Raw genomic sequence first — 15997 nt, forward strand, 5'->3', positions numbered from 1 at the left:
GTACAAAAAGGATGTCGGCCTACCATAATATTTTGATTTTTGAAATAATTGTAAGTAGTTGTTGATTTCTTAGATATTATAGGTATAGGCTTAAATGTCGTGGCCAGATTGAGAGATTTTATTTTAGAAATTGTAATTGCTTTCTTACTGAAATGTGTCCTCATGGTCCGTAAATAACTGGAGAAATGGATGCAATTATATGACCCAATCCAGGCCTTGTTTAGCAATTAATTTCTCCAGATTTCTATGAGCATTTGTTCAGGCCTACACAGATTTGGTTGTTGGTTTAAATCTAGCCAAGGCTGGTGGTGTCTTAATTGCTACCACAGAGCAACCATTTGGCCTGTGTGAGATGGATGTTGTCAAGGTACCTTCTGCAAGGCGGACATTCATCCACTGGGAATGTATCAAGAAAGTTTTCATTAATTGGTCCCTTTGTTGGCATTTGTGGCAGAGCAGCCAAAAACTGAGTATGAACAGACACTGTGTCAGGGGGTGAGATTTATTGGCAAGTCTCAGTAAAAAGTGGTGTTTACTACATATATTGTAAGCAGGGGCAAAGGAGTTTCCTCCTAAGAACATCTTGGCATTACATTTACTGAGGTTTTTTTTCTAAGGCAGGGAAATGTAACAAGAATTCAGCCTCAGTCAGAAGTTAAATAGGAAATAGCCAGTTAATATTTTTCTGTTTAATGCTGACTGTCTTGCAGCTTCTTTTTAATGTGATGTGAAGTGTTATGATGGGCTCTGTGACGTGCAGACAGATTCACATCGACCTATGAATGTGTCAGATGAGAACACTTGACAGGTTTTGTCCTGACTTCATTTGCTTTACCTGTAGATAATGACAATTACAGTTGATAATGTGTACATGTAGAATAAAGCATGAGGAATGTTTTTAAACAGCTCCCAATTTCCAATAGCTCCCAATTTTATTATTTTTATGTTCACATTAATTTCTGCATTTTGATCTTGTTGCTTTTTTAAAAGGATGTGCTGCATTAAATTGCAAGGGACATACTGGTCATGATTTGTGCATTTTGTCTAAGTGCAACGTGATTGTTTGTTTAATTTTGTACAGAGCAAGGCTGTTTGCATGAGGCTTGCTTATTATTAACTTTTTTTGATGCCAGAGTGTGCTATAAAGAAAATAACAGCTAATAATTTGGACTTGTTACTTTGAGGGAGATTTCTGATTCTGAAATTTGAGTATATTGCCTGTTGGATATTGAGCTTTTATAAAAGAATAGATAGATTGAAACCCCTAATACTGATAATGTGATTCAAAACTGCTTAGTATTAATCTGTGCAGCTCCCATGAGGAGTCAAAGTTTCATCCTCTTGGCTTCCCAGCCATGAGTCTGGCCATGTGGTTGGGAAATAATGGCTTGGGTTTCTCTCTCCATCCAGCTGCTTCCAGCATTTCCCCCGTGCTCCCTCTCTGTCACAGCAGCAGTGTCCAGCTCCCTCTGCCAGGACAGGGCTCTCAGGGCTGTGTCCTGCTCTCATCCCATCCTCATCCAGGGCCACTTCCACCTGTTGGTCCTGTTGGGTGTTAGTCCAGCCAGCCCTTTGCACTCCAGTTTTGTGGCTTGGATCTCTTCTGTTTGCAGTTTTAATTCAGTTCTTTAATTCATCAAAAATGGACCTGCACCAGATATGAAGAGTGTTCTCTTGGTCAACCTTGGATTGAATTTCTCTCCCCTGATCATTGCTGAGCATCTTTTATCACTGCTTATTTTTTAATATAAATACACAAATTTTCACATGTTCCAGAAGATGTTTTAATGTTGTGGTTGTGGAAATTGTTTTTTTTAAAAGGGTAATTCATAGTTGGATGGAAAATATACATTCTCACTGCACTGGATAAAATAATGTCTAGCTAGAAAAATACTGCCACTGCTGCTCTATGCCTAACATGGAGAAAGGGTTAGGGATGCTGAGCTACTGAGTTAATTTGAGATGTTAATACTCCATCATTTGCTCTTATTTAAAGGTCAGGTTTAGTCATTAGATGTAGTTCTTTCAAAGGTAGAAATACTTGGTGCATCTAAGTAATCCTCTGGTAAGATCCTACTACTTGATTTACTCAGGGCACATCTCCAGCTTTAAATATATCCATTATTCAAATATAGGCACACATCCCCTATGGAAATAAAGCAGGAATTCAAGACTTGTCTAAACTTGTCAGTTCAATTTAGCAAGGTGATTCCATGAGACTGTAGATGATTTCAGAGTTAAAAATATTTAATAAATCAGGTAGTTTCAAAATTTATTGTGGTGTAAGTGTTGGTTTTACTCACTACTTAATGGTTAATTTATTACTCCTGATAGTAGGTCTAGAATAATGTAACCTGAATTTTTGAGCTCTGGTGGTTTCATCATTGTTCTATGCCTGTCATTCCTTTTGAATTTTAAAACCTTAAAAATTATTTCCCTTATGGGAAAAAAAAAATCTAAATTGTGTATAATAAAAGTTTTTAAATCTGAAAATATTTTTACAAAGTAATTGTCTCAGAACAGAAGGACAAGAATTTAATGCAGCTACATTTGATTTGTCCTTTTTATATTACTTTTTATTTTCTGGTGAAGATTTCTGCAAAAGCTTGACAACTTTGCAGAAAATATTGGAAAGTAGGAAAGACAAAGCTGTAAAACTCCTTAGTTTATCCTGGAAAAAAATTAGAACTCATTTCTCTTCAGTTTCCTCAGTCAGCAAAAAACAAGTTTACATTTTAAGTGGCTTACTTAAAAGTTATGTAATTTCAGCAGAGAGGAGTTTTTTTACAGTTATATGTGAAAAGACACAGTAGTAGATTTATTTCACTTACAAAAAAGTGATTTAAAATTTGGAAGCAGTAGTAGCTTTCCTAGAGAATCAAACCTCCTGGTTTGATGTATGGAATTTGGGATGTAATGGATCTTTTGGTTTTGGAGTGATATTCCTTTATACACAAGGCAAAATAGCCATTAGTGATGTATTAATTACAAAATGAGGAGGGATAGCACTTTTTTAACCTTTTCTAAATAGCCAGCCTTTCAGTCTGGCATGTGGAAAAGCAGCTGTAAGTAAAAGTTTGTCCCCATTAAGTGGTTTAGTTGTTGTGTATTTCACAGTTTGGGAGGAGATCACAAATCCAGTGTAAAACTCAGGCCTGCAGTGCTCCCACTGAGCTGAGTTCAGCTGATCCTCTCTGGGTGCTGTAAATGTGTGTCTTTCATCAGTGCTTATTATTTAATATAAATACGCATCTTTTTGCACATTCCAGAAGGTGTTGTAGTGTAGGCTGTGAAAATTGTTTTTTTAAAAAGGTAATTCATAGCTGGATGGAAATCATGCTTCTTCCTACATTCCAGGGATAAAAATGTCTCCCTTGCAAAACCATGACAATGACTTTTGAAAAATTAATTCATGAGCCCCAGAAACAAAATGCACATTACAATTACACTGATTTAACTAGAGGGTCTCTGCTAATAAGAATTTGATGAAGATCAGTTACATTTACTGCCCAAAGTGAAGGAGCTGGTAGCAGGGTCAGGAGGACGGGGGCCTTGGTGTGACAAGAGTTCCATGGCTTATTAGATTTAGCTACACTATGTGTAAATGCTTTAGAGCTAATTATCTAAAATTACTCTTTGTGACTCTTACTACAATGTATTTTTGTAGTTCTATTTCTCTAAAGTATTTAGTCTTATTTGTAAGGCTATTCTTTGAAACTTGTTTCTAGTTCCATTTCTCCCTTAACAATGTCTGTCCTATTCCATGGCATTTCTGACTCAGAATTTCTTAGTTTAAGTTTGCATACGGATGCTCACAGTGTGAGCCTTCTGTCTCAAAGCCTTCAGCTTTGAGAATTCTCTACAAACCCATTTCCCATGTGGCATCTGCAGGGCTGGAGCTGCCCAGCCAAAGCTCAGCAAGCTCTCCTGGCTCCTCATGCTGTGGTGTGAGGGTTCCTGGACTCTGCTGATCCGTCACCGAGGTGTAATTCCAGTTGCTGACTAAATGGTCACAGTAACAATCAGGGATTAAAATCCAGGGATTGATTTTGCAGTTCTTGAAAGTGCAGAAGGGTCCAAACTTCACAGAGTGTAAAGTAGGCAGAAATTCAGAGAGTAGCAGTTGAAATGTGCTGCAGCATATTCCACGTTATCATACAAACCTAACTGTGTGCTACACTGTACAAATAAGAATATAATAAATAAAACAGATGTTGGAACTCAAGGCATTCTCATAGTCTACACTTGCAGCAACATCAACACTCTTTTTTTGCGTCAGAAAAGGCTTGTTCTTCATTCTGTAGCAGATATCAAAGGCAAATGATCAGCATAGTGAAATACAAGTAATTTACCTAAACAAAATTCCATGAAAAATTTCTAACTTTTTGAATACTTGAAAAAAGACTGAGAACTGTGAACTGAACCAGTATCTGTGTTTCAGAGTATGTTTGGCATTGTTTCTCACAGTACCCAACCTGCTGAAAAGTATAGTCTGATGTATATTATGAATAACACACTAGAATGCAGTTGTTTTATCAAGGTATGATAATGATATTGTATTGTAAAGGGCACAAGGTTAAGTTTGTGCTAGCCATCTTCTCCTGTTGCCCTGCAGTGCCAAACATTTCACCAAGTCCCCAACGGATACTGATAAAGTGTATTTTTCATATGAGCTTTGGACTTCAAGGTTCATGCTTTTCCAGAATTTCTTTTTAGCAATTTCAAAAGCTAAAGGAAATGAAACCTTTAAGAAATTGTTTTTGATTTAAATCTTACACCAAGAACCAGAGTCCTCAGGAAATACTAAGACAAAGGAGAGAGAGCAGTAGTATCACAGGTATGTTATCAGATAAATGAATGTATTTCCAAAATAAATTTATTTATCTTTCAGCATTCAGACTAACTGGAAAGCAAAGTGATACAAATCCCAGACAGGGAGTCAGCAAGTTACCTCTAGTACAGCTATAAAAAAGGCAAATTAGGTTGGGGATGTGTCGCCAACCTTCTTCATTTTTCCTTCCCTCAGCTGGACTTAGGAAAGGATCCTTTACTGTTTTTATAAAATCCTATAAAACAGTAACACATTAGTAACACTTGGTTTTGAACACAGTTACCAGGATGAGCGCTCAGCAAAAAGTTTTTTATGAAGCATTGCTACCTCAAACCATGGCAGCCAAAAGATTGAAAGTATCCATAGCAGGGCTGTGAGCAGGGCTCAGGTAGGTGGGGATGGCACACATCACCTGCACAGCTCCTGAGGAGAGGTGTGCAGGAACACGGGGCTGTGAGCAGGGCTCAGGTAGGTGGGGATGGCACACATCACCTGCACAGCTCCTGAGGAGAGGTGTGCAGGAACAGGGGGCTGTGGCACGCCCAGTGAACCTCACTCACAGCGGTGCATGGGGGAGAGGAGCAGTGGTTCAGCTGGAGCCCAAGGAGGGAAGTTGAGTAGAAAACAGAGCCTGGCTGTTTGCTTTACAGGGCCTGGCCAGGCTGCAGCTGAGATTAACCCAGAAAAAGGCTGAATGGGGAAGGGGAGGAGATCATCCCTCATTTTTCACCTCTTACAAAACAAAACCAAACTCCCAGCTCTGCTTCTGCAGGCAGCTCCTCTGAAGACGGAGCAGGATCAGACAGGAGAATCTGGTAACTAGGAGGAGGGAAGGTCCAAAAAAGAGTGTGATTTATGTCTGAAGGGAAAAGTTTTTCACAGAAAGAGTGATAAAGTTCTGGAAAGGGGAAGTGGTGGAGTCACCATCCTTGGGTGTGTTTAACAAAGCCTGGATATTGTCTCTATAGGACAATATAGTGAGCCACTGCTATTGCAAAGGTGAAAGAGAGGAAGTTTATGTTTTTATTTTCTGACTCCAGCATTTTTACTTTTCCAATGGTGACACTGGATTGGAGGGTAAATGTGCCACCTCTCCAATGACATTGGACAAACTACGAGTACATCAAATTTCTCCGCCCCTATGGAGGAACGTAAAGCAATAGATGGTTTACAGAAGATTGTGGGAGAAAGTTCCCTACAAGAATGTAAACTCAGAAGGCTTTAGAAAATCTTAAGAATCAGGGCAACAGGATGTGGCACTGGGTGCCAGGGTTTAGTTGAGGTGTTGGGGCTGGGTTGGACTTGATCTTGAAGGTCTCTTCCTACCCAGGGATTCTGTGAATATGTGAAGTATTGACATCAGAGTGCTCCCCCTGAATTATAGTGCTTTTCTAAAATGTCCTCTATGTTTGAGTGGCTGAACAGAGTCTAAAACACCTGGAGAGAGGACACCTTGTTTGCTCTCTTGGAGAGAGAAGAGAAGGGCAGTTGAATCAAGTGGATTTTTGCTACAGACAAATTCCTGGATTTTGATTAGCAAGCTAGAGAGTGGGAAAATAAGTCAATAAGAGCATAACAATAAGTAGATAAATCCAGATGAAATGGGGTCACTGACATAAAAAAAAAAAATAACAAGAGGAGTATTAGACTAAAAGAGCTGACAGAGTTGATGATTCAGGATTTTTCTTAGTGTAGATGTAGTTTGCTAAAGGCATTAGGTGATAATAGAGGAGAAAGGCCAATAGAAGAAGGAGCAAATAGTTTCAGAAGGCATGGAGACCAAAATGGAGAGAAATAATAATGGAGACAAATATATAGATATAGATGCATATTTTAATGAGTAGGTCCCCTACAATAGAGTTGATAAAACTGTAGTCTTTCTAACATAAAAATTGCATATGCTGCAGGTACTAAATTTCCCAGTGTAGGAAAGGAGTTAACGACTATGTGATAAACCTGAAGAACAATTAATTTTCATTATTCAAGAAGTGAGCAGAGTAGTGTTTTCTGCACTGATTATTCCACAGTCCTTTTGTGATGTGTGGCTTCCTGTATTTGTCTGTCTCCTTCCAGTATAGTTCAGAATCATTTTTTAGTCAGACAAGGTTTTGGTGCAGCAAAGGGAAAGTGGGGCCAGTTTTATGGGAGTGTTTTCTCAACATTGTTGGCAGGAGATAAGGCAGTATGCTTAGCTCTGCTTTGGGCAGTCAGTCAGTAATGTTTCTGTGTATTTCTAAGAAACTGATCTGAGCAGGTATGGTCTTTGTGGCTAATCCAAATATCTAGCAGCTACCTATATAGAATACAATGACTGAATGCAATGAGCAAGATTTTTTGGTTTTGTTTGCACCTTAGAATTTTGTCATCTTCAGTTGAGGAGATAGAAAAGGGTTTAATCTTTATGGATCACAACTGCTCTTCAGCAGTATTTTCAGTAAGTTGTAAGATAGTCTTCAGCCTTGAATGCAGAGAGGTCTTCAAGTGGAACAAAACCAGGATTTTGTACCTATGTGAGGATGGAGGTGTATCCACCTGTGTGTGGAAAAACATCTGTGAAAAACCCTGAGGTGGAAGCATTTTGCTCACTCATCCTTGCTGTTGTTGTGCAGGGGATTTGTGTGGGTAACAGCCGTCAGTGCCAATGACAGATCCATTAGTGAGCAAAGAGACTCCAGGAGAAAAGCTCCTTTACATTTGGGATTTTGTCAACTACATGTTAGTAGTATCCTTTTCTTTCCAAAATTACTTATAAACTCAGAGAGATTCATTTAATCAGAAATCTGCTTAAAGACATACAGAACAGGCATTCTGCATCCTAAAATCTGCTTCACATTTCAGTGCCTTGGCTGATGTTGGTATAAAGGGCACTTAAACCTCCAGAATAAGGGAAAATTTGGTCTGTGGCACAGTTACCAGCTGGTAGGCCTGATTATATTGCAACTTTCTCTACTTAAATAACTTAAATTTTGTTTCCTGTTTGTCATGTCTACTGAGCAATTTAAAATGGCAGAAAAAAGAGATTACTGGAGATGAATTAAAGCTACAGTAAGATGGAGCTTTGAGGGTTCCTTTTCAGTACGCATTGGAACCACTTGAGTCAGACTGCTCTGCTCTGCACAAATGAGAAAGAAAACATGTTCCTGTTTTAATTATTATTGCCTGTTTAGCGTGGGATTTCTTGAATAACCATGTCCTTGAATAATCACTTCTTAACTAAAACGACACAATTTTGTAGCCAGTGATCCATGATTTTAAGTATTTGGAAGGGCTATTGATTCACTGAACTGGAAGAAATTAAAGATGTTCAGGCATATTTTCAAAAGTAGAATTACATGTAGTATAAATTACATTTGATCATGTATATTTTATTTACCATTTAAATAATTTAAAAAAGCTAGGCACGTGTAATGCAGCATTCAGTTTATCTGTAATAGCTTTAACTAAACATTGGTGGTTATGTTTGAATCAGTGGATTGACACGAGAGCTGCCAGCACCTCCAGCACCTCCTCTTGCTCCTGTGTCATGGTCCCCTGCGTGTACCTATTTCTGTTTGTGCTAGTCACTCTCTAGGTAAATTGTCCATGAGGCCAGTGATTCCATCAGCAAATTATCCAGAAAATGCCATCAGTGCACATGGTGACACTCGTGCCACTGCTGGTTCTGCTGCCATTCCAGTGGGATAATTAAAGTGGCAGGTTCCTCTTGTGCCCAGCGTCGTCACCTCCCTTCCTTTGGCTCCTCAGCTTGGACCTTCTCCTTCCCTCTGTCCTCCTAGCTGAGCGTCAGATGCATTCGTGCTCGCTCTCGCTCCCCCAGCCCTGTTTTTCCCGTGTTGTTTTTCATTGGCAGTATCACCCCGACAAACAGGAGGCAGATGTGGCGGCAGGAGAGGCGGAGGAGCGCGTGCAGCGGTTCATCGAGATCGACCAAGCGTGGAAAATTCTAGGCAACGAGGAGACAAAAAAAGAGTATGACCTGCAGCAGCGTGGTAGGTTTCTGCCAAGGAGTGCTGGAGTGGCAGCAGCTCTTTAGATAAGCAGGGGCTGGGAGTGGTAGTTAGATGGTATTTTAAAATGCTGCTTAGTGCTGGACAGAATGTTTCTTTCACTCTTGTCCTACTTTCAGACGTGGATCCATTATTTATAGCTTGAGCACCACATACATCAGCTGCTGAAAACACAGAATTACTTCCAACAAAACGTTAGGGGACATTATTCCTGATAGTTTGAATTATTATGGAATTTATACTAATTGCAGACCTTAGCCCTTTTTACTTTACGGAGTGTTGTAAATGCAGGCAAACCCAATGGGAAGAAATGACAATGTCTGACTCTATTCAGAAGGCTGAATGATTTCTTTATTATAACTATGCCAAAATACATTAATATGCTATATAAAGGAAGATACTAAAACTACATACTACTTTCTCTGTCTCTGACTCTCACACAACTTGTGACCCTCTCTTGAGAGCCCAGCCCCAGGTGGGTTGGATTGGCCATCAGGCTCAAACAATCCTCACCAGAATCCAACCAAGCACTCACCCCAGGTAAACAGTTCTCCAAACACATTCCACATGGGAAAAACGAGGAGCAGAAATAGAAATTGTTTTCTCTTTCATTTCTCTCTGTGCACCTCTATGAAAAATCCTGAGAGGGGGAGAATGTGCTGCCACAACGGAGGTAGCTCCATTAATTATTCTAAATTTTAAGTTTTATGCTCCATTTTGTTGCAGTGGTTTAGAGGTAAGTATTAATCCATCTACACCTAGTGTTCTTTGTGTATGGATTTACAACCAGAATCATTAGGACACATTCTTTTCCGTTGTGGTTGTTGGGTAGCTTTCATAATTCATCCACAGTCTAAACTACCCTTTCTAAAGCTGGTTTGTAAATAATATTTCAGTATAACATATTAACTAGGCAGCTCTAGCACGCATTCCTTTTTATAGCTCTCAGAAAATAGCTCCTTAAAACAGTGACAGGCTGTTGTGAGAAAGAAAGGGGGGAAATGTAGGTCAGGTCTGTCACACATGGGCTACCATTACATGAAGTGATAGGCTGTCTTTCTGCTCTGGCCTCAGGATAGGAGTCCCTCAGCCTTCCATTAGAACCTTCAATAAATGTATATCCACCCTACATGTTAATGGGGGGAGTCAATAATAGTGGCTTGCCCGTGGGGAAAGCACTCGGTGGCACTCTGCAGTGACACACTGGGGCCAGCATTGACGTGGAGCCACCACCACTGCGGAATGTGCTGATAAAAGCCCACTGTCTGTGCAGCTTGTTATTGAATTCCCTGCACTGTACATTGGCACACCATCAGCCTCGTCCCTCGTGCTGATTTTGAACTCCCCCCGCCGCCGCCGCTGCCACAGCTCGGAGACACAAAGGCACCGTGGCATCACAGCAGGGCAGAGAGGGTGCTGGAGATACACAGGGTGAATTCTCCACCCAAATATCTGCAGTGGCTTTGGTTTGCTAATTTGAGATTTCTCCGTTGATGTACTAATGAGCGTGGTGGGTTTCGTGTTGGTCACTGGTGTGTTTACTAGAATGTATTTACTCATTTCCTGTCAGGGGGGATTAGGAGAAAGGTAAAGTAGGCTTAAAACTTTAAAAGGGTTTAAAGAAAAGTTTATTAAAAGTAACCAAAAGAAGGAGTGATAAGAATCAGAACAAAACTTTTAGGACACTTCTCGTCGCCCATCTCACTTCAGTGAATGCCTCCCATACAAAACCACCCCAATAACCTTGTATTTCAGACTTCATGTGGCTTTGGGAAGAGAGGGGAGGAGTGAAAACAAGAGTTGTTGAATACATATTTTATGGAAAAAATCGGATCTTGTTCTATTTGTAATGTAAACAGTATTAAGATTAGACTTAAATAATTTTTTCATCTCAAAGTTATTTTTTAAATGCCTGAAGGTGAGGTCAGAACAGGAATTTCTGCTGCCAGCGCTCTCATGCTATTGTACTCTCGCCATTGTAGTATTGGTTGTGCCTTTTCTATGTGCAGAGGAAAAAGGAAATACTAGAGATTAGATGGGAATCTTTTCAGGATTTGGTGAATTTTACCTAAAGCTTAAATCAGACTATGAAGTTCCATTTTGCCTGGGTCAGGTTCATCCACTGCAGTGGAGAGCTACATCAGGATTTTGTTTTTCCTTGGGATTAAGGACATATTTGACATATAAGTATGTCCTTAATCTATAAATGAGTTTTGACCATAATTTGAAGATTATTTTCTGAGATTCTTTTGCATCCAGATGAGTGCTTCTAAAAGCCATCTCAAGATTGTGTATGAAAAACTTGGTAAATAAAGAAATCAGATTATACCTCTGTTGAGGCAGGTGTTTGGTGATGGGACATTCTCTTTTAGCACAGAGGGTGCCATTCCCAGGGCTCCCATGTTTCAGACTCAGCCACACCTGACACACATGTGCAGTGCTGCTGCATTCTTCCCAGCATGTTCCCTGGCAGCAAAATGATGGGGAAATAAATTCTACTTCTTTGAATGCCTGTCAAGCTGCTTCTGAAGCCACAATTCTAGACAAATTCATAGACACTGCCATAAAAGCTCACAGGAACAAAGGAATTGAGACAGCAGCTAAGGGGAATAGTGATGGGAGAGATAATACATCAAGTTAGTAAGATGTGTGTGTGTGTGTGGCTGCCCATCAGCAGGAAACACTTTGCACTGCAGTCTTTTCCCCATTTCACAGATTGTTTGGTTGTATGTACCTTCTTGTGTTGACTGACTAAATATTAATTACTTGGCTCAGAAATTCAGTAGCCAGAGAAGTTCTGCGGAGGTGAAATTCTATGGGACTCTCTGGTTTTAATTTTATTTTTGTTTGAATTGTTTGGAATAACGAGTGAATGTGCTTTTATATCTTAATACTGCTTTTCTCTGAAGGTTTTTCAATAATCTCCTAATTTTTTTGTGCCTTCAGGCCATAGCATTAAAGGGGAAGGGACAAACCACAAACTGTTTAGAGGTTAGACTCAAACACTTAACCATCTTTTTCTGATCTGGAAATCTTATAAGAACTGCCTTTTTGTATGGTTTCTGAATTTTTTCCCAATTCATTGTTTTGTCATATAAGTGTCACCCAGATTCTTAAGATTTTCTAAAGCCTTCTGAGTTTGCATTCTGTTAGAAAACTTTTCCACACAATTTCTATAAACAACATATTGTTTTGCATTCCTTCATGGGGGTGGAGAAACTTGATGTACTGGTGGTTTGTCCAATGTCTTTGGAGAGGTGGCCCATTCACTCTCCAATCCACTGTCACCTTTGGGAAAGTATAAAAGTTGGAGTCAGAGAATAAACTTCCTTCTTTACCTTGCAAATAGCAGGTGGCTCACATTTGCTTTCACGTGTCCTATAGCGACATATAAGAATACCTTTTTATGATGGTGCATCTTTTGCTTACAGTCTCTGAGAAAAATCTGGGGATGGAAAAAAAAAATCTGCATAACAATTTACGTAGAAGAAGAAGAAGAATGGACTCGGGTATTTTTTGTCAATAGATTTTCTCCTTAGATTATTCCATTCTTTGTTTGATATCCCACTTAAAAGATATGAATATGCAGTTAAAATCAAGCTTGATAATTACCAAAAGTTTTTGGTGTGAATAAAACCTGTTTCACATTTTTCACATTAGAAATCACCTGAACCCCAAAAGTTCTTGCTTTTGTGACACAGCTGGAAAGAAAAACTTCTCACAGAATCAGAGAATCACACAGGCTGGAAGAGACCTTCAGAGGCCATCCTGTGAAGATCAACCTCCTGCCTAAAGCCACTCCTCACAGTCAGTTGCTCAGCCTGGCTTAGTGTCTCCAGGGGTGAATATTCTCCAGCTGCTCTGGGCAGTACAACAAAAAATTGTACTTAGCCTAAACCAACTCATTTTGTAATACCTGGTCACTAATGCAGGCTTTGCTGACAACAGCAGTGGTTTTGCAGTGTGCCAGGTTATGCTGTGTGTGTGACAGAAGTGGATATTCCTTCTCCAGCCATGGGTTTTATAGCCCCTCAGTTGGAGCACAAGCCTTTGAACTCTCTGGAGTTAAATCTCATCTGCAACAAGTGGACGAGATTGTTTTGGTATTTTTATATCTCTTTTTTATGAAAATTCTTAACATGACTTGGTCAAAATTTCAAATTAAAGTGATTGTTTTAAATTAACTGAAAATACTCAAATTTAAGTAATTGTTTTAAAAGTGAAAAGCCTGTTTGAAAAAATTAACTTGTGAAAACATCCAGTGAATACTGTGGTGATTTTTGTGCAGAGTAGATACTATGAACAGCATTTGACTGACAGTACATATCTTGAAGTTTAATTGTGTTTGGTTTGAAAAAAAAAAATCAATCTTAAGTCTGTATGCCTGATAAAGAGCTAGAAAAATCTTTAAAGTATTACGACTTTTTTTACTATATCCATAAATTGTTACAAGGGTTGAATTTCCATTTACTGCTTGCAACCCTTTCCCTAAAACTCAGCCTTAAATAGGCCAAGAAATATTTATTGTATCTCCAAGTGAAACTTAAATACCTTTCCTCTTTTTCAATTTCTGAATGACCCAGCAAGGGCGCTAGTAAAGCTTTACTGAACCAAGCTGCTAATAGTTATTTAATGTTGTTCTGTAGCCTGAAAGAATCTCAGTAGATTTTTCCTTTTAATCTCTTTGAATTGCAGGCTCATAAACCTCTCTGATGAGCCTGCCAGTGTTTTCTTAGATCCTGCAGTTGAGACAATGGAGCTGCAGAATCCTTTCACCTCTTGTTGTCAGACAAATCCAATAGATGGCAAAGCCAGGCAGGCTGTGCTGTGGGGGAATTAAAATTTGTTTCATGAGTTCTGGTGGATGATCAGGTCTTCACATTTCCCCCGGGATGTTCAGGGTGGGTTTCAGAAATGACAGCTCTGTACACAGAGTTTTACAGCCTGAGCAGACATCACATAACTCAGCACAGGTAAATTCCCACTCTCCTTGGGGCTGTGAGGGAGAATGGGACGCCACTTTACTTCAGACAAGCACCAACAAGGAGCCATGGTTGCAGTAACAGTCATGCAGATGGAATAAGGAAGGGCACAAGAAATCTGAGAGCCATTAGGTTAGATGTTCTGCTTGCAATCTCAGACTGGGCTGTGCCTCTGTTTTTGAGTGGCTCCCTCTGTTTCTGCTGTCTCAAGGTGTATTAGGCTGGGTAATGTCTCTAGTAGGAGACCCAGATAATAAAAGAGCTTTGTTCATCTCTGGAAAATGTTCCTCCTGCTTGAACCAGACAGGCAAATAAATGCAGTGTGCAAAACTGCCTGACAAGAGCTGGTACTGGATTATGTGGGAAGTCAAGAGTTCTAATAGAAAATTTTTATTTTTTGAGATAACCAGATTTCAGACTTTATAGAAATCACAGTCATAAAATATGCTGAGTTGGAAGGGACTTAGGAGGATCACAGATCACAGGACATCCCAAGAATCCCATCGTGTGCCCGAGAGTCCAAACGCTCTGTCACGCTGGCGCTGTGACCCTTCCCTGGGCAGCCTGTGCAGTGCCCAGCCCCGCTCTGGGGGAAGAAGCTTCTCCTGCTCTCCAGCCTGAACCTCCCCTGACTCAGCTCCAGGCCGTTCCCTCGGGTGCTGTCCTGTCACACAGAGCAGAGATCAGTGCCTGCCCCTCCTGCTCCCCTCAGGAGGAATTGGTAACTGCCCTGAGGCCTGGCCTCAGTCTCCTCCAGGCTGAGCAGATCCGCTGCTCCTCACGTGGCTGCCCTTCATTAGGTCCTTCACTACTCTCACAGCCCTCCTTTGGACACTCTCTGACAGTTTTACAACTTTTTTATATTGTGGCACCCAAAACTGCCCCAGCACTCGAGGTGAGGCCAGCCCAGCTCAGAGCAGAGCGGGACAATCCCTCCCTTGCCCAGCTGGAGATGCTGTGCCTGATCCTTCAGGATCTGAGCATAAGATGGGGAATAATCTCTGTTCAGCCTGGGAATTGTGAGAAGGATTAATTTTGCCCATGGGTTAGAGTAGTGCTTTTTGTTTTCAAAATTACGATTGCAGGGATGAATTAGAAAAGCTTTGTTGAAATTCTGTTCCCTGGGCTTTGTATTATACCATGTTTGGAATAGAAAAAAGACAGACTTTTCCTCAGCTGCCTCTTCACTATTTTAATGGTTGGACTCGATGATCTTAAAGGTGTTTTCCAGTGTAAATGATGCTGTTAGTTACTTTACTTGAAGTATGGTAAACACATGAATTTGCACTGTACCAGTCCTCTTCAGGTGGCCCATCTGCCCTTTTTGTACTTTCTAGCAGCAAAGCATGACCCAGACCTCCACCACCAATCCTATAAAAGTTTTGAGAGAAATCCTGCTTCATTAATTCCAAAATGGAAGCTCAGGAAGTTTTCTAACTCAGTTTTTTGTTACCTGTAGATGTTGTACACTTTTCATTTCATGCTGTACTCAATGTTGGAAGAGTCTGGGGGATCAAATGGCAGCAGATCTCTCAGGTACAGACACAGAGACTCTTTACCATAAAACAGCACTTGGACTGGTCTTCCCCTAAAGTGTTTTTTGCAGGACTTATTTCTTCTGCAGGATTTATTTCTTTGCAGGAATATCAGTGGTGTTCTCACACACAACATGCCCTTGGTGCTTATAGGAAGGTTTTTCTTTGGCTTCTCCTTACTAAGGAGATTCTGAAGAGAGATACTGAGAAGTCTCCACTTGAGGAGATATTTAAAATCTGCCCATCCTGGTCAGCTTGCTCCAGCTGTGGGTGCAGGAGGCTTTGGTAGGTGATCTTGAGAGGTCCCTTTGGACCTCAACAGTTTCTCCCACAAATCTGTGAAAAGTACAGGTTATCAGACATAACCTTCACCATTTCAGCTCGGGGAGTTGGAGTTACAGCCAGGTTTTGAAAGGCATCTACATCAAAACAGAAGTTTGCCCCTAATTTCACACAAGTGCTGGTTTCAGTGTCTTAATTCAGTAATTCGTTGTCACCATTTTTTCCCCCTTCTTCCCACTTGTGCAGATCTATGGAAACTAAAATTTTAGAGAACTAGATTTTGAACTGATACCGTGGTCTGGGCAAGACTCTGGTAGGGACTAGATTGACTGCTAGGTATATAAAACCATTAATTTCTCA

General features: G+C 40.3%; 1 protein-coding gene across 3 annotated transcripts in view; it reads left to right on the forward strand.

Annotated features, from left to right (window-relative positions):
• Nucleotides 1-15997, forward strand: part of DNAJC24 (DnaJ heat shock protein family (Hsp40) member C24) — a 33965-nt gene that overhangs the window by 15597 nt on the left and 2371 nt on the right. For all 3 annotated transcript variants that reach the window (XM_021536725.4, XM_021536724.4, XM_085579592.1), the window contains one exon: nucleotides 8682-8820. In XM_021536725.4, the coding sequence (XP_021392400.1) occupies nucleotides 8682-8820 (139 nt within the window). The remainder of the gene's footprint in view (nucleotides 1-8681; nucleotides 8821-15997) is intronic.

Source organism: Lonchura striata, chromosome 5 (genome assembly GCF_050655825.1).
Source record: "Lonchura striata isolate lonStrDom1 chromosome 5, ASM5065582v1, whole genome shotgun sequence".
NCBI lineage: Eukaryota > Metazoa > Chordata > Aves > Passeriformes > Estrildidae > Lonchura > Lonchura striata.